The 18,153-nt window shown below is 43.8% G+C and overlaps 1 protein-coding gene and 1 long non-coding RNA gene across 4 annotated transcripts in view; both read right to left on the bottom strand.

Annotated features, from left to right (window-relative positions):
- The window catches only part of TGFA (transforming growth factor alpha), a 106,995-nt gene that overhangs the window by 17,530 nt on the left and 71,312 nt on the right, over window positions 1-18,153 (bottom strand). For 2 of the 3 annotated variants that reach the window (XM_019021595.4, XM_055378068.2), the window contains one exon: window positions 859-979. In XM_019021595.4, the coding sequence (XP_018877140.1) occupies window positions 859-979 (121 nt within the window). The remainder of the gene's footprint in view (window positions 1-858; window positions 980-18,153) is intronic. The other variant, XM_019021596.4, reaches the window with a different exon arrangement.
- Window positions 2,614-16,920, bottom strand: LOC134756708 (uncharacterized). Its single transcript, XR_010129799.1, has 3 exons — window positions 16,845-16,920; window positions 3,605-3,726; window positions 2,614-2,926 (listed from the first exon to the last, which is right to left on the bottom strand). It is a non-coding gene; the product is annotated as an uncharacterized lncRNA (long non-coding RNA).

Raw genomic sequence — 18,153 nt, 5'->3', positions numbered from 1 at the left:
ACAGGCTCTGGCCTCCACTTTGTCTCTAAGCTGGTCTCCTCTCTGTCTCCCTGGTGTAGCCACACTGATCTGCAGTAGCAGATCCCCTGAGCATGTGAGGCCTGGAACAACCTCTCTACTCCCCCCAACTGGTCTAACCCTAACACCTGCTCTGGGAAGCTTTCTTTGAGTGAATTTCTTCCCCAACCTGGCTGACTGTGACAGTCCCCGTGGCTCTGAACTAATGTGATTCCCAGGTCCCACTCCTGGAGATTCTGATTCCGTAGATCAGAGCAGGGTTCAGTAATACTTTGAGAAGCCCCCCAAGGAGGATGATGCTCAGCCAGGTGTGGAGACCACCATGCATGTCCTGCATCTTTATTTCTAAGTTGCTTCTGGTTTTGTTACCATTTATGTACACTAGCCCTTCGCCTGCACTTCTGGCTTGTTTTATGAGCTGGATTGTGAAGATGCTAGAGGGCAGAGACCACATCTTAGAGACTTTGGCCACTCAAAGTTATCCATCCCAGTGCCTTGTGCTCCAGAAATTCTAAGTTGTGAATTAAATTTGAATCCAAGAATTTTCAGACTTTGCTAAACCCATGAGTGACCTGAGATGCTTGTTAAAAATGCAGGGCCCCAGGCTTGAACTTCCTGGGGTTCTGCCTCAGTGGCTGTGGGCTGGGGGCCTTGGAACCTGGATTTTTAGACATCTGATTTTGAAAAAGGTGTCCCTCAGCCCCACTGTTCCAATCCTCTGACACATCTGGCTCCAGGGGTCTCGGGGCCTCTCGCAAGTCTTGTGGAGGTAAATGCTCTTCTAATTGGATGTTGGACTGACCCCAGCCCCAGATCTCCAGGAGAACAGGGGATACTTACACACATGCTGGCTTGTCCTCCTGCACCAAAAACCTGCAGGTTCCATGGAAGCAGAACTGAGTGTGGGAATCTGGGCAGTCATTAAAATGGGACACCACTGCTGCGGCCACAGGCGGGTCTGCTGGGGAGAGGAAAGATGCAGGGCTCAGATCCAGGAACAGCTGACATGCAAACCCCACACCTCCCACCCTACCAGTCAAGAAGGTGGAGCCCCTGATGGCTGGGACTTTGGGTTCTCACCTGGGGCACACCCTCCTCAGCTCTCACTTACTTTCTAAAGCCTAAGACAGGCCTAGAGCTCCTGTATAGCGCGCTTTCCAGCTTTTTGTTTTTGTAGACAGCAAAACAAATTTCCCCTCAAACTAACGTAATTCAAAGACAACAGAGCAATTTTACTATTTCAACACAAGAGCTACCTAATTTCACTTTTGCAAAGTGACAGTGATTTTTTTTTAGATAGCTGTCATAAGAATCTGTTTTGAAAGCAAGAGAACAGAAAGGTACAAAAGAATATTCTGTAACCATTAAATTGATGCAGAAGCAGAGGAGTTGATGCAAAAAGGTGCTTATGATATACAGTAAGTTAAGTAAATGGGTTTCCAGTATTGTATGTATAGCGGTGGCTCACGCCTGTAATCCCAGCACCCTGGGAGGCCGAGGCAGACGGATCATGAGGTCAGGAGATCGAGACCATCCTGGCTAACACGGTGAAACCCGTCTCTACTAAAAATACAAAAAATTAGCCGGGCGAGGTGACGGGCGACTGTAGTCCCAGCTACTCGGGAGGCTGAGGCAGGAGAATGGCGAGAAACCCAGGGGGCGGAGCCTGCAGTGAGCCGAGATCGTGCCACTGCACTCTGCACTCCAGCCTGGGCGACAGCAAGACTCTGTCTCAAAAAACAAAACAAAACAAAACAAAACAAAAACCAACACAAATAGAAATTAGACATGAAGGAGTCTGGGAAGGACATACACTAAGATGGTAGCAGGGCTTCTCTTGGTAGGATTAGGAGTGATAAGGCTATAAAGATTACTTAAAGTCCCATTACTGGGTATATACCCAAAGGAATATAAATCATTCTGTGATAAAGATACACACATGCATGTGTTCGTGGCAGGCCTATTCACAATGGTAAAGACATGGAACCAACCCAAATGCCCATCAATGACAGACTGGATAAAGAAAATGTAATACATATACACCATGGAATACTATGCAGCCATAAAAAGGAATGAGATCATGTCCTTTGCAGTGACATGGATGAAGCTGGAAGCCATTATCCTCAGCAAACTAACGCAGGAAGAGAAAAACCAAACACTTCATGTTCTCACCTATAAGTGGAAGCTGAACAAAGAGAACACGTGGACACAGGGAGAGTGTGGGGGGAGTGTTCTCCCCCCACACCCTTTTGGGGGAGGGTGTTGGGGGAGAACATTAGGGAAAAGAACTAATGCATGCTGGGCTTAATACCTAGGTGATGGATTGTTATGTGCAGCGAACCACCATGGCACATGTTTACCTATGTAACGAACCTGCACATCCTGCACATGTACCCTGAAACTTAAAAAAATTAAATAATTAAAAAAAAAAGATTACTTAAAGCAAGAAACCCATATGACAGCAGCACAGTCAGTGTTGGGAAATTCTTTTCTCTTTCCCATAATGGGGAGAGAGAAAAAAGAGCAGAGTAGGGGCTGAGATGGGTCCTACTCAGAGCCCTAGTACCATGACTCTCACGAGCTTGGGGTGGTCACCAAACCTCTCAGGGTTTTCCATCCCTGGCTTTCAGACAGGAATAAAAATAGCCAGCCAATTCAGGAGCACCGTCATGCACAACAGACCTGCTGACCAGGCAGCACTTTGGGCTTATTTTTTTCCACTCCCATTCTGTCGAAAGTAAATTTGAGGCATGGTATGTAGCTATTTCAAGACAGCTCCATCGATATAGTCTCCACTGCTTCTTTCAACAGGTCCTCGTATGCTTCTATTTTGGGTATTTCAGGAGTGAGTCTTTCCCACTTAGTTTTTTTTGGGGGAAAATATCCATGTTCCTGGAGCTCTTGCTCTCTGAGAAAGGACAGAACATTTAATATCTTGGGAGATTTTAGACCATCACTAAATATTAAACTCCTGTTGCTATCTTTCTATTCATGAGCTGCTTCTAGAAGTGTCATCATTTTAGAAATCCCATAATTCCAGGGGGGAAAAGCAGAGGCTAAAAATAGAACAGAATCCTTGACATTGAAGGAGACACATTGTGTAGTGGTTAAAAACATGGGCTTTGCAGTCAGAGGCACGGGTTTGAATCCTGCCTCTGCCACCTGAAGCAGCTGGCCTCTCCTAGCCTGCCTCTGCAGCTACAAGACAGCGGGTCCCCCTGCCTCCTTGGTCCTCTGTGGTTGAATGAGGTAATGCTTGTTAAGTTCTGTACTCAAGAGATTGTCTGGTATGACACTCAGCTGTTAGCTCTCCTGTTGTCACCACTGACAATCCCAAGATATGAATGAATATCCACATGTGATAAAACCACTACAGTAATGTAATCCCCCCATACATTCAGTGAGGTGTAACTAAAAGTCCAAGTGTCCCCTTTAGCCCTTAATGACAGTTACTGTCTTTCACACATGAGGACAAGCAGAGAAGCCCAAAGCCAGGTGGAGATATCGACGTGGGACTGCTGGACCCTCCTATGAGCAGGAGTCTGCAGGACTGCTGGGTCCAGTTGCCTGGGCTGGTTACAGTCACCTGCATGTGCTTGGCTTGAGTGGTTGAGGAACAGGCCGTCACTGGCTAACAGTAGACGCTGGATGCTGAATTGAGACAGGAAGGGTCTGCTGTAGTTTGCATAACTGGCTTCTCTGTGCTCACTGAACTTGTCAAGGAGCAAACACAGAGAGATGAAGGGGCTAGACTCTAGAGGCCAATGCAGGCCGGCAAGGCAGCAAAGCTTCATCTGTACTTACAGCCACTTCCCATTGCTCACCTTAGCACCTGAGCTCCGCCTCCTGTCAGTTTAGCAGTGGCATTAGATTCTCATAGGAGCGGGAAACCTATTGTGAACTGTGCATGTGAGGGATCTAGGCTGTGCACTTCTTATGAGAATCTAATACTTGATGATCTGTCACTGTCTCCCATCACCCCCAAATTGGACTGTCTAGCTGCAGAGAAACAAGCCCAGGGCTCCTCCCGATTCTACATTATGGTAAGTTGTATAATTATTTCATTAAATATTACAATGTAATAATAATAGAAATAAAGTACACAAGAAATGTAACAAGCTGGAATCGTCCTGAAACCAGCACCCCTCCCAAGTCTGTGGAAAAATTGTGTTCCATGCAACTGGTCCCTGGTGTCAAAAAGGTTGGGGACTGCTGGGCTAGTGGATCTCATTTGATGTACATGTTCAAAAAGGCTTTTGACGGGCTCCACAAAAGGCCGTTTAAACCACCACCTCCAAGTGGCTAGAGGAAGTCCCTTTGTCAGGGCTTTGGGCTGGGTTCCTCCAAGTGTGATCTGCAGACAGACAGCTTCACATTCCCCTGAGTTTGCCTGCCACCCCTACCCAGCCCAGACCTACTGAATCAGGATCTCTGGGGTGAGGCCCAGAAATCTGTGGGACAAACTTGCCGGGTGATTTTTTAAAGTCAGGCCTATTGAAATAGAATTGCTATACTGTAATGTTTGCCCTGCAGGTAATTAATTAATTAATTAATTTATATTTTTATTTTGAGACAGGGTCTCACTTTGTCATCCAGGCTGGAGTGCAGTGGCACGTTCATGGCTCACTGCAGCCTTGACCTCCTAGGCTCAAGCAATCCTCCCACCTCAGCCTCCAGAGCAGCTGGGATTAACAAGTACATTCCACTGCACCCAGCTAATTTTTGTATCTTAGTAGAGAGACAGAGTGTCACCACATTGCCCAGGCTGGCCTTGAACTCCTGGGCTCAAGTGATCCGCCTACCTCGGCCTCCCAAAGTGCTGAGATTATAGGTGTGAGCCGCCACGTCTGGCCCCCTGCAGGTGATCTGATGCACACTAATGTTTGAGACGCAGGCTTGTGTTACACAGAAGCAAAGGATAAATGGGCTCTTGCAAAAGTGGAAAGGCCAGGGTCCTTTTTGGAGCTGATTATCTTCCAGCTCTTCAAACTCCTGTGTGATTCTAAAGCCTGAAATCTGCTGAGGTTCTTCGTGGTAAAGTATTAGGTCAGTAGAAATACACTCAAAGAAAGAGAAAACTTGGAATCTGTTTTGGAACACTTCTCCAGAACTGATTGGTGAAGAGTGGACTCTGCTGTGGTCTCATTTAACCCCTATTGATGGATACCTTTGCCTCTTTTTATAAATGACATGAGGTGGTGTTATAAAAATAGGTACCATAAAAAGGCAATGCAAACGAGAAACAAGTGTGTGTGGGAGAAACAGAGAGAAGGAGAGAGACGGGAGAGAGGGACATAAAAAGGAAGAAGGAGGGAAGGAGACAGGAAGGGAGACAGAGAGTAGAGAGAGACAGGGGGTGGGGTTATGAAAGCGATAAGAGAGAGAAGGAAGAGAAGAAGAGGGGAGGGAGGGAAACAGGAAGAAACAGACAGGTGGGCAGTGAGAGAGGGAAGGAGAGATTGGGACAAACGAAAGTAAGGGTAAGGAGCAGCAATGAGCAAAACAGGCACCAGGTTAATACACAAAGATGGATATCAGAAAATCACACGCACATGCCAAAGCTGAGGGACAAATCTAACTCTATGCCTCCTGGCAGTCTTAGCAAGGATGTATAAGGTTCATTAGATAGGAATATGTATACCTGTTCTGCACAAGCTGGACAGGCTCAGCTTTCCCTAAGTCTGTGGTTGGAGAGCAATGGTCAGAGAGCAACTTCTCTTCTTCTGCGGGTGTTTTTGAAGCGGACTCCATGTGCTATGGTGGATGACATCCTGAACAATTTCCCAAAGAAGCATCTGCCCGTGTAAACCATCAGTTCCTTCACTTCACATAGCTCACTAAGAAGCCAGAAGAGTCCAAGCTGCGAAGAAGCTCCATGCAGCAGTAACAGTGATGGCAGATGACATGTGGTGGTCTCGCTCTGTGTATTCAGAGACCAGAGTGGAAACAAGCCTGAGGCTTAGAGTGCAAGTTCCTGGTCCTCCATAATTCCACCTGTCTGCCTCAGCCCAAAGGGCAGAGAGGATGAAGGGAGCTTGATGCTAGTGGATTATCATTAAAAGGTTGTTTATTAAAAAAAACCCTTTTCCTGACTACAACCAGGATACATTCACTCTTGAAACTTTTTCAAAAGTTTCAAGACATTTTCTCATTACAAAAGTGATATATTTTAGGAAATTAAAATAAATCAATATATAATAAATACCATATTAGAGAATAAAACCCATCTGTAATCCACTATGTAGAGAGAACCATGTAAGTATACACTGCACACGAACATGCACCTAAACTTACTCTTTCTATTCTGTTACGTGCATTCTCCCCCCCACGCCCCCCCCCCCCCCATTATAACCAAACTTCTTAAAAACAAGCATTTAATTCAAGTTCGAGGTTCTTTGCGCAGGGTGCTGTCCTGCCCCTACCACCCAGGAAGTTCAATGTGCACCATGTGCAGAACAGGTTCCTCTTCCACTGGCATATTTGGCAGCTTTGGAGCTTGTCACAGGTTTTCTAATAGGGGATGTGATTCACACTTGAGACCTAAGTGGACAGGGAGGAGTGGGTCAAACCACAGTCCCAAGGGCAAGCCACACTGTGGCCACTCTGCTCTTCCTGTGCACCCTTAGGATGAGCCAGCTCCAGGAGGGGCAGCACTGGGGCTTGTGCGTCCCTAGGGTGCTGTGCAAGCCTTGTGAGCTGATGTGCTTTACTAAAGCCATCTCCAACAAGTGAGGGCGGAGTAACTGTTCTCATTTGAGGGCCTTTAAAGGTGTTTGTCTTAGATCCTCCCAGACTCAGCAAAGAACACCCCCAATACCACGGCAGGGTCAGCCCAGGCAGACAAGGCTATTCCTATGAAAGGCACTTTGGTGAAGGTAGGGGAGGGCAGGGACAGGGATGTCACTTATTGAGTGCTTGCTAAGTGCTGGGGGCTTTCCTTACATCATCCACCAAGTCGAGGCAGGGTAGGCGGCCTGCTTTAACCTAAATAGTCTCCATTTTTTAGATAAGAAAACTAAACTGAAGCTTAGACAACCTTGTCAATGGGCAAGGGTTTGCTCAGTAACTTAGAGTACCATCTCCTCCTTGGGGGGCAAAACTGCCTCCAGTTATTTTATAAAAATGAGCATTACAAGGAACCCCCCAAATTCCTGGTATCTTTCCTAAGAATGATTCTCTCAGCCTCTCTCTCAGAGTCTGCCTCTTTTCTTCCTGCTTTTCTCTCTCTCCCCCTATTTTTTTCTCTACCTCCCTTCACTCTCCCTTTCCCACTCTATTGTTTTTTCTGAAAATTCAAGAAAATAGCGAGTGAGGGAAGGAAAGGCCTAGAGACTTAAAATTAAAAAAAAGAATCACTTAGAAAAGGAAGGTGGCAAAGGCCAGCAGGGAATATCCAAAGAAAGTCTCCCCAAGATGTGCCAGCTGAGGGCAGAGAAGGACTGGCACTGGCCCCCAGGACTCTGGCCCATCTCCTCCAGACACCAAGTCTGAGTAGCACTTGGGGCTGATGATAGGAAAAGCAAATGTTCCAGGTTTTGGAACAGACCTCATATCGAGCCCACCAGCAGCTGGAGTTTCAAAGCCACTCAGTTCCTGTTGCCATGAAATTTATGAGAGGCCCCTCCAGCATGTTAACCAAACGCACATCTTGCAGACACCACTGCTCTCTGGGGAAGCTGTGAAAGCTTTGCCTAGAGACCACAGACCCACTAATAGGGCCTGGAGCCCAACCCTACTTACAGGAAGAGGGTCTGGAATAGCAATTGAGGGGCAGGGAAATCCCCCATCCAATTCACAGGAGGGGTCTCCGCAGTTCAGAGGAGCCAGGGAGACAGCCATCTGGACAGCTCCTTCCAACAGCCCTGCTCCCCTGGGAGCAGCATCCACACCACTGAGCACAATCACCCCCTTTAAAAGCAGCCCTAATTGGACTTCATGCTGTGCTGGTCAGTGGGAGCCGGCTGAGCCTGTGGCTCTTAACTCTCTTCCCCGGATGTCAAAAGTTGTGAACACGTTTGCCCATTGCAGAGCCTACATCATTTACAGCCATTTCATAACTTCCTCAGATATCATGGCTAACTTTCTAACAATTTAATCATGACGTCTGGCTTTTTAGTAGGAACTTTCAGCCAAAGTTTCTGACCTGGGACTAAATATTTTGTCTTCAGATACTACAATGGCAAAGCCAACTAATACTTTTTGGATGTCTAGGAGAAAAGGCAGTAGATTAATTTAGTAAAGATGGGAGTCAGCAGTAGCTACTGGGGAAGCTGGGGGGTGGGGTATAAATCTGATACTCCCAGGTATCAAGGCCTCCATTCCACCCCGAGGCCAGGCTGGAGTCACCCAAAGCTCTGGACTCAGCTCTGGGATGGGAGGCTGGCTTCAGGGCAGCAGCAGGCCCAGTTTACAAGGGTGGAACTCCAAGCTTGGGAGGCGACACGTGAACCTGCAAAGGCAGCTATGGAGTGAAGGAGAGGCTGGTGCAGAGGCTTACACTCGGGTGGCAGAACTGCTAAGCCAGAGCTTAGAGAAGTGAATGGTCTAGAACCCAGTGGCTGTCCAGAGAGACTTGGTGAGCAGGGGTCCTGCTCCCCTGGGCAGGTTGGGGGAGGTGAGAATAATTCTTACTTTTTGTGAATGATCCCGAAGAGGAAGGGCACTGTCAGCATCTAGTGTGGCAATGCTACTGACCTTTGCAGAGACAGCAATGCCCCATCAAGGAAACTGATCGACAGGGGCATTTCCTGGGGCTGTGTGTGCAGGCAGAAGAACAAGAGAGTTTTCAACTGAGCGGTGGATGTCAGCAGAGTTACGGAAAGGGAATCCCTGTCACATTTACAGTAGGAAATTGATCTCAAGTGTTAACCAACTAATGATGGAAATTCAATTTTGCTGTCTTAGAGGGGGGTGTGTGGGATGGTGGAGATGAGATAAATATAATTATGCAACTCATTCGTTATTAAACCCAAGATCACTATCTTTTAAACGATGGATATAAAACCATTTGAAAACAGAGTTTAGCTCTGCAGTACCATCATTTAAGAGAGAAGGGGCCTTCGTTGTAGTTAAGCAGTGAAAGAGAGAAAGGTAACTATAGTGCTACAGTTCTCTTGCTGTTCCACTTGTTCAGCTGGGTGGGGTGGGGTGGGGCAAGGCCATTTTTGTCTCTACCATCCCCCAACCCCAGATTCTCAATTTACTGAGAGACTCCTATGCTTAAAAGAGAACATATTTTTCCTACAACATAATCCCTGAAAAACCTCCTAATTCTTCAGTGATCTTTTCCAATATTAACCAAATCTGACCCTATTTGCTTTTTAACTTTCCCTGATCATACACTGACTTTAGATCCTACCCACCCCTCCATCCCCACTGAAGGGCAGGGACTCCATATTATCTCACCAAACATCAAAAGCACCCTGTGGGATTAGCATTATTAGTCTCTATTTTTAAGATAAGAAAACAAAACTGAAGCTTAGATAACCTTGTCAATGGACATGTAGCTGGAATGTAGTAGAACTGAAATTTGATCTCAGTTTTCTCTGATATTGAGATACTGAAGAGCTATAGAAAATTAGGATGCTATTCAAGTCCAGAAAGACAAATGCTGAGAAGGCACATGATACCAACCTACAAATCACGCTGGCAGTGAGGAAGGGGAACACTTAACTAGTGAACATCTTCTAGTAATCAGAAAGGGGCACTTTCAGGAGAAACAAGAGGAAGTATTACTTTATCTGGGGGAGGAGTGGGGAACTATACATATGGAACTTATTATTCTCACAAGGGAGTAGTGGTTGAACATACAGATGCAAAAGAGATTTCTACATGTCCAGGGATGATGGTTAATTGAGGAGCTGCTGGAAGTAGGGTGGTGGCTGGAACATGAGATGCTATCAGGCCTTCCACTAAGGGCAGGAACCTCTGGGCTACACAGTGCTCTTGTCCAGGAGCTCAGAGCAGGCCTAAGATGGACTTCTGAATTGCTTTTGCAGCTTCAAACAAGATGCTGTCGGGGAAACCTAAGGGAACATCTGAGCCATTTTAATTCCCTCTGACCATTTCTCCCTTTGGGAAAAACCCAAGGGGCATCAGATGTGATGGAACCAAATTCAAACAAAGATATTGGTAAAGAAACAGACAATTTAGTTTCTACTTTCCTACAAAGATACTGGTTATTGATAACACAGCAGCCGTGTGTGTGTGTGTGTGTGTGTGTGTGTGTGTGTGTGTGTGTGTACTGGGAAAAAAGATAGAGTCAGAGAAGCCCCAGTGGGGTTCATCATGCTTACTTTGAAGGCAAAAGCAGAGTTTGCATCATTTTGGTACCTTTTTATTTTCCAACAGGGAGAAGAAAATCAGATAACATGAACACAGAAGTATTTTGCCAGCTTTCAATTTTATCTAAAGTACCTGGTCTTAGAGTTTTTAACCCAATGTAGAATTTTCTGAGGTTGGACTATGATGATGATGATATTATTATTAGGAGCAGCTACTATTGGATTGTCCACCTACTGCAAGTGCTATGCCCAGCATTTTATAGAGCGAATTCTATTTAATCCCCACAAAAATCTTGCAAGGAAATCCTCACTATCTCATCTTACAGATGAAGAAAGTGGAGCTGAGGGGGGTTCAAGTTGTTCAATGCTGCGAAGTCAGCAAATGGCACAGCGGAAACCAGAACTCATGGTTGGTTTCCTCTAAAGCTCTCGCCCTTTCTAATACAGCACACTGTCACTTCAGAGGGCATGTGTGCGTGTGTGGATGTGTGTGAGAGAGAGTTGCGAGTTAAGAAGTCCTTATGGGCATCTTCCACACACTCAAGATGACTCTCATTTGGAAAATAAACAAATCAGGAATTACCAGGAAAATTTAGGGGCATTTTAGAATTAAAAGGGCTAAGAGTCCCAAGGCAAATGGCTTTAATTAGCAAAGAGGCTTTGGGAAATTAAAATAAAACCTCAGTGGAATCATGTTAAGTGCGGGCTAAAACCAGAGACTGTATCCATCTAAAGATGCACGACATATATATTTCAACTTGGCCTGTTACCTGTACCCCGACTCCCCCTGGGAACACCACTACCTCCCCCAAAAGGCACAAGGAGGAGAGAGGCAGGTATGAGACTCCACAAGCAGCCTGCCAATCACTATTCTACATTCATTATGGATTAAAATGCAATGGAAATAGACAGGAAATATACTGGACAAAGATCACACTCTCTGCCACTAAGCTCCTCTTCCTCCTCTTGACCCCATTTCTCCAGCTCCCAGGTTGCTTCTTCTATCCCTACTACCTTGGTCTTAGTAATTTTAAGCAAAAAAAAAAAAAAAAAAAAAAATTAAGAAAATTACAGGTCACGATTTTGCTTTGAGGACTGGAAGCTAAGCCTCCCCCTTTTCTTTTAATATGTGATAATTTGATTTCAAAGAGACAAATCATTTCCTTCTTTCATATCTTCAAACCAGAAAGCCCCTTATTGTAATTACATCCTCTTGGTGTCAACCAGCATTTGGAAAATACTTTACTTCCAAGTTCCATTCACAAGGTAAACAAGGAGGTTTATGTTTGGCTTTCATCAGCTGGCTTTGAATGAGAATGTGAATGGCTCTGGGAACTGGAGCCCAGTCCTGCTGGATGGGGAATTCTGTTCTGGCTTTGTTGGAGGAACAGCCCCGTTAGAGCCCAGGGCTACCTGCCTTTGCAGTCTCTGTGTGCCTCTATTCTCCTTATAAATATCAAAATTGTTAGGTAAAGTGGTTGGCAGGAAACTCTCAATCCACCCTTAGGAAAAAATGCTTCCTCTTGTTGAGTCTTTGAACCATAATCCCTTTAAACCCCCTACACTGAGCACATATAAGCGCTATTAAGATGATTGTTTTTCTAGAACATTTTATGTCCTCAGAACTTTTGACAGGTGCCTTTTTTCATCGGCAGTTTGTAGATGCAGTGTGGGTGGAAGAAGGATACTCCTCATTTTAAGTGAGGAAACTGAAGAATACAGAGGTAAATTTAAGGCAAAGCTCAACAGTCTTAAAAACATAGAAGTGAATTTGTAGTTGGGACTATGTCCCATGACAAAAATGTGACTCTCTTTCTTATTCCCTCTGAGTTTTGTACAGATGATTCTGGTTGTCCTTAGATAAAAGCCCTTCAATCAAGATTATATTCAAGAGGAAAGAAGCTGAGATGTAAGAGAGTGGTCGAATTATACGCAATTATTTTTTTTTATAAATTGTCAAATTTCATGAAGTGAGCATTTTAGAGTTTGAACACAACCATTTAAAATTAAAACCCCATAACATTATAAACACAGTTAAAGCTTGACCAATTTTTATTTTTAGTGTTTTATTCACAGACAGAATTGTAGTGTTATAGAAGACTGGCCTTGAGGAATCTAGATTTAATCTGCACAAGAAAAATCATGTTACTGCCTCATGTTTTATCAATAAAAAGGAAGAAGGAGGAAGGAGACAAAATAATCATTTAGAGAAGACAGAAGATGCTCAGAAGAAAGATGTTTGGTAAGAGATGACCTCGGGCTTGGTCTCTATGGACAGAAACCTCACACACTCCTACCATAAACAACAAAATCCCAAAAGGGTACAGCCTAGTTGATCCATTTCCAACCACTATACTTATGTCACTTTTTTTCTTTTAATTGAAAGAGTTCAGCTGGGAAACTGCTCTCTGAAGGAGGCAGGGAATATGCAAAAGATAAAGTGTGGGCCAGAGACTCCCAGGAGTTCCCCTAAATCCAAAGTCCTTTTTCTCCTGAGAATAGAGACTACATTTCCCAGCCTCCCTTGCAGTTAGGTGTGACCATGTGACCAGGATATGGCCAATGGATCTCAGCAGAGGTAACATGCTCCCCTTGCAGGCTTGGTCCATAAGAACCTCCAGGTGTGACCTCCCTTTGTCTTTTCCCAGCTGCTGTCTGATTAGAGAGGCTCCTGCAGGACATGGAGGAGGGAGGAGCCACAGGATGGAAGAAGCCTGGGTCCTTGAATAAGCACATGGAAAGAAGTCTGCAGGGCCAGGAAAACCTGCAGAGCCTTTGACATGAGCAGGAAATAAACAATATTCAGGGTTTATCTGTTACAGCAGGGAGTGTTACTCTAATGCCAAGCCTGAAGTCTGGCATTAGGGGTTGGTTAGAGAATTTCTGATGTGGGATGAATCCTCACAATAAATCATATCCTTTTCTCTCTTTCTCTGTCTCTTCTGGGAGCCTCATCCAAACATCAACATGCCCTGTGCTTACAATCTGAAGTCAATCTGGCCCTGATTGGGAGACTCCACTTTGAAACCCTGGTCCCCAGCTTAAGGTCTGTTCTGTCCGTTCTCCATCCTGGAGGGATCAGGTCGACCTTCACAAACCTCTCCAGGAGTAGTAACAGTCTTTTGGGGTGAGGAGTGAGATCAGCTTTGTAATTGAACAAAGTGTGGATGGGGCAAAGGCTGCTTCTGCAACTCTATAAAACAAAATATAAAATGGTGCTGCCACAATTGACAGCAGGCAGGGCACAACTGTTTTGATGGAAATGCTATACAGCTGATGCAAACATACTGCATTCTCAAAACCCTCTGGGCAGAAATCGCCAAGGCAGGACAGCATGGTAACTACTATAACATCAATCTTCTTGACATAGAAGATGGATGCCCTACAGTTCTCCAAATGGCCATGATCATGTATCTCACCAGCTGCAAAATCTTAAATCGATACCACTGGAAAAAAAAAAGCACGACCATCCTGGCCCAGAATATCTTGATCATATCTTATTATAACTGGGAACTTCTCATCCATCCATTCTTTAGTTTTACTGGCAATGTGTTACACATCAAACACCTTTTTATAACAGCCCCCACAAGGGATTTTATAATTTGTTATTTAAAAGTTATGCATCTTCATTGTATAAGTTTTGGAAATACAAATATCCTAAGCAAACGACTTGCCGTCTTATCACTGAGAAGAAATAACCTGTGTTTAGAAAACATTTTACAAATGCTTATTATTTTTAGTAGGTTGCCTTTTTTGTCTTTTGTATAAAAGATCATGTTTCTTTGACTTCTTTCCCCTTTTGTGGTGATTTAGAATATAAATACTCTTTTTAATGTATTGTTTAAATTTTTAAAAAATTTAGTTTATTTTCTCAATTATCAATGTTAAAAATGAAATTTGATGTGTCATTTGATAAAAAATTAGCATACTTACTTCCTCCTTCTTTTTCTTCCCAGTTACCAGTTTTTATTTCTGTCATCTGATTTCATATCCTCATTATTTTATATATAAAACTTATATTTCAATAATTAATTTTGACATCTGTACTAGTATAACTAAACTGACAACAGTTGCTTGGACACATTATCGCTGGTTTTGAAAAAATTATATCCTCCCCATTTGGGGGTTTTTATCTTGATACAGCTGTTATCTAGTTGAAGAGGCTCTTTGGACATTTTTTCCAGGAAGGGCATGTGAAAGGTATATCCATATAATGAAATATTATATGTCTGAGAACATCTGTGTTTCATTCATGTACATGGCTTTGCATGTGAATGACAACTTGGGTCATGAGCTTTGGACCCCATAGGCCTCCCACCACTGACTTCTGGCTTGTAGTTGATGAAAAAACTGAAGTTAGATTTACTATATTCCTTTGTAACCTGCTTTTATTTTCACGTCAGTGCTTATAAGACCTTTTCTTTGCAATGAGAACTGGTTAAATTACCCTGAAGTTAATGCTTTCAATCTTAAGGACAAGTCTTTTTCAGCTTAAGAAAGTTCTCTTTAATGATCTTTGATGATTGTGTCAGCCTTAGTTTTCTTTTTTCCTTTTGGAATTATCTGTATATTGGATCACCTGGTCCTTTTTTCCTTTTTTTCTCATTATTTTTGTTTTTCAGTCCTGAGTTCTGGGAGAAATTTCCCAGCCCATTAAAAAAAATTACTGACTTTACTGTGATATCTAATCTTCTGCTCATTAGTATATTATGGATTTAAAATTGGTCACCATATTCTGTCATCTCTTTGTAGCTATTTCTTACTTGTTTCATAGATGCAATGTCAGCTTCAGTCTTGAAGACATAAATTAGATTATTCAATATCTTTACCCATTTCTTAGGAATAGAGGCATTAGTTGAAATTCCTCAAAAAATCTTCTCATATGATGAAATCCTTTCTTGTGGCCAGCGATTTCTTGCATCATCGTCTTTACAGAGAAAGATCTGCTTTCGTGTAGCATCATGGGGAGTTAAGTTGGGCTTCATCAGAGACAATGGCCCTATTCAATATTTTGGGGCCAGATAAAAACAGAAAAGGGGAAGTTTAACTGTAGTGCCTTCAAATACCTAAGAAATCTATTTGGTAGAAGCAGGAGACAACAGGTACAAACCAAAGAGTTTTCTCTTTCCCCTGTGTTTTCCAGACATTCATGCCATGCCAATAGTGAGAGCTGACTGAATTTGTCACTTATTGTGGCCTTGACTGTGTCCTTTCTTGAGGCATTGGCAGGATCCAGATGGCCTGCCCTCACCCTCACCCTTGTACCTTGGCCTTCCAAGGTTGGGCTGTTTGGGTGATTCTGCTCCTGACAGTCCTGTCTTCCAGAGGAGTGATTGTTGGATTAGGGTAGGAGGGCTGCCACCTGCACGCTCACTGGCAGAAATTCTTCAGAGCTTCTAGTACTGATATACATTTAGAAATGGTTTCATATTTCACTGATCATTTCAGTGAGTGTCCAAGGGTAGATTGGACTAAGGGAGGAGTAAACGTGGTATACCGTAGTGTTAATTTCCCTGGAAACCCTTTGCTTACGGACGTTTTCTACATTATATGCCCACATGGTGACCAATATAACAGTGCCTTGCCACCCCCACCAACCACTTAAAAAGTTTCTCCATGAGGCTATTTTAAAAATGAGTGCATTCTCAGTTCTCTCTATGGGAATCCCCAGCAAAGCATCAGCTAGTATTTTTGCATGCTCAAAGAGTGGACTGATTTCCGTTGGTGGATATCTGAGCCTTCCCTGGACAATATCCCCCAGAGCTGCAACCCCCCTCCCTCTCTCCAAGGTGTGCCAGGATTCCCCGTGAGGAAAACTCCATGCCAACATTCCTGCCTCTTCCATGATCTAAAGGCTCTGCCTCGTAAAAAAGTTGGGAATTCCTGGTTTAAATCCCCTGGGCTAAGTGTAAATCAAGCAACTTGGAGCTCTGCTCTTAAAAGGAGAAATGTTGGGGGATTCCAGAAACACCAGGGTCATTTTACCTCTTAATAGTTTCTCCAAGCCATACTGGTTCAGAAGCAAAGACCTCATAGTTCCATGAAAAATTTGTTTTTCCTCAAAACTAAAAGAAATGAAGCCCTAAGGGTCTCATTTCACAAAATTCTCCCCTAGTCCAGAAGTGAAATATCAAAGAGTTGGAGGTACTCACAGCGAACTTTCTACCCAGTCAGGGTTCTGCATATGGTGTCCCTGGGAGAGGACACCCAGCCTGTGCTCTACTCTTCCAGTACTCAGGGGCTCAGTCTCTAAGGTAGTACTGAGTACTACTGCCCCAAATAGAATGAGCTGCCTTAGTACTGGCATTCTATTTGGGCAGATTATTGCTAGGAGGTTCTTCCTTAAACACATTAACATCTGCCTCCCAGAAAACTCTGTGTATTGTTTTGAATTCCATCCTTGGAAGCCACACAGAATAAGTCTCCCTCTTCTATACAGCAGTCCTTTCCCATTTCTATAGTCAGCCACCAAACCTCTGGGTCTCTGTGGTCCTAAACTCCCCTTGACATCCAGCCTCCAAGGTAGCTCCCAATGATCCCCACCTCCTGGTATCCACAGCCTTGTGAAGTCCCCTCCCATACTGTCTCAGGGTTGGTCTGTGCGACCAATAGAGTATGAATGGGATGTGACTTCAGAGACTAGGTCATAAAAGGCACTGTAACTTCTGCCTTGTTCTCTTTGTCTCTCTCTCTTGGATTGGTCACTCTGGAGGAAGCTAGTTGCTAAGTCATTGAGACACACAATGGAGAGGTCCATGTGGAAAGACTGAGGCCTCCCAACAATAGCTTGTAAGTGAACCATTCTTCAGCCCCACTCAAGCCTTCAGATGACAGTGCAGCCCCAGCTGCCATCTTGACAGCAACCGCAATGAGAGACCCTGACCCAGAACCTCCCAGCAAAGCCACTTCTGAATTCCTCTCAGACCCTGTGTGGGAAAATAAATGTTTATTGCTTTAAGATACTAAATTTTAATTTGTCTTATAGCAATAAATAACATACACTTTGAGTTTCTATAAGTGTTCTTTAAGCAAGAAAGTCTGCAAACCTCTTACCTCAGGGAAAATTCAGATTTTTTTTTTTTTTTTAGTGCCTTTCTTAAAATAGTCTACTATAGAGTAATGGGGACAACAACAACAACAAAACACATTTACCAAATACGTTGGATGTTGGCCTTTGTGCTAAGAGTTTTATACCTACTACCTAAGTTAATTCTTATAAAAGCCCTGTGATATAGGTTCTATTATTCTATCCATTTTACAGATGAGGAATACAGGTTTAGAGAGGTTAAAAGCCTTGCCTAAAGATGTAGGGCTAGGAAGAGGCAGAAGGGAAATCCAAAAACAGGCAGTGTGACCTCAGAGTCCTAGCTCTAAAGCTCTGGGTTACAGGAACAGAGTACAGTAGGAAAACCACCTCCCATGACCTGATTTCTACATTGATAGAACTTAGTTCTCCATCAGTTTTGCCAGCAGTCCTGGAATGCTGTTGGATTATATAAATCTGTGGTCAGCTAAGGCCTCTCGCTGTTTCTCCACTTAAACTACTGTCAAATTTGGCCTCATATCTTCCTGATTAAATCATTACTCTTAACCTAAATACTAACTGTTATTATAAATGTGTCACTGTTCAATTTAACTTGGTTGGTTGGCTGTGATCCATTGTTCTGGCTCAAAACTTTTTTTTTTTCTCTTGAGTCTTTATTCTATCATCCAATACTTCAGCTATCATTCTGGGCACTGTGTTGTCTCTAAATCTGATAAACTTTTCCTTACATGTCTTCCTTTGATTTGCTCATAAAATTCTCAACAGGAAAGAAGGATAAAGCCTGCTGGCACACCCAGGAGTCCCCCT

Source organism: Gorilla gorilla, chromosome 12 (assembly GCF_029281585.2).
Source record: "Gorilla gorilla gorilla isolate KB3781 chromosome 12, NHGRI_mGorGor1-v2.1_pri, whole genome shotgun sequence".
NCBI classification, from domain to species: Eukaryota; Metazoa; Chordata; class Mammalia; order Primates; family Hominidae; genus Gorilla; species Gorilla gorilla.
This window is presented reverse-complemented; position numbering and strand designations above follow the sequence as displayed.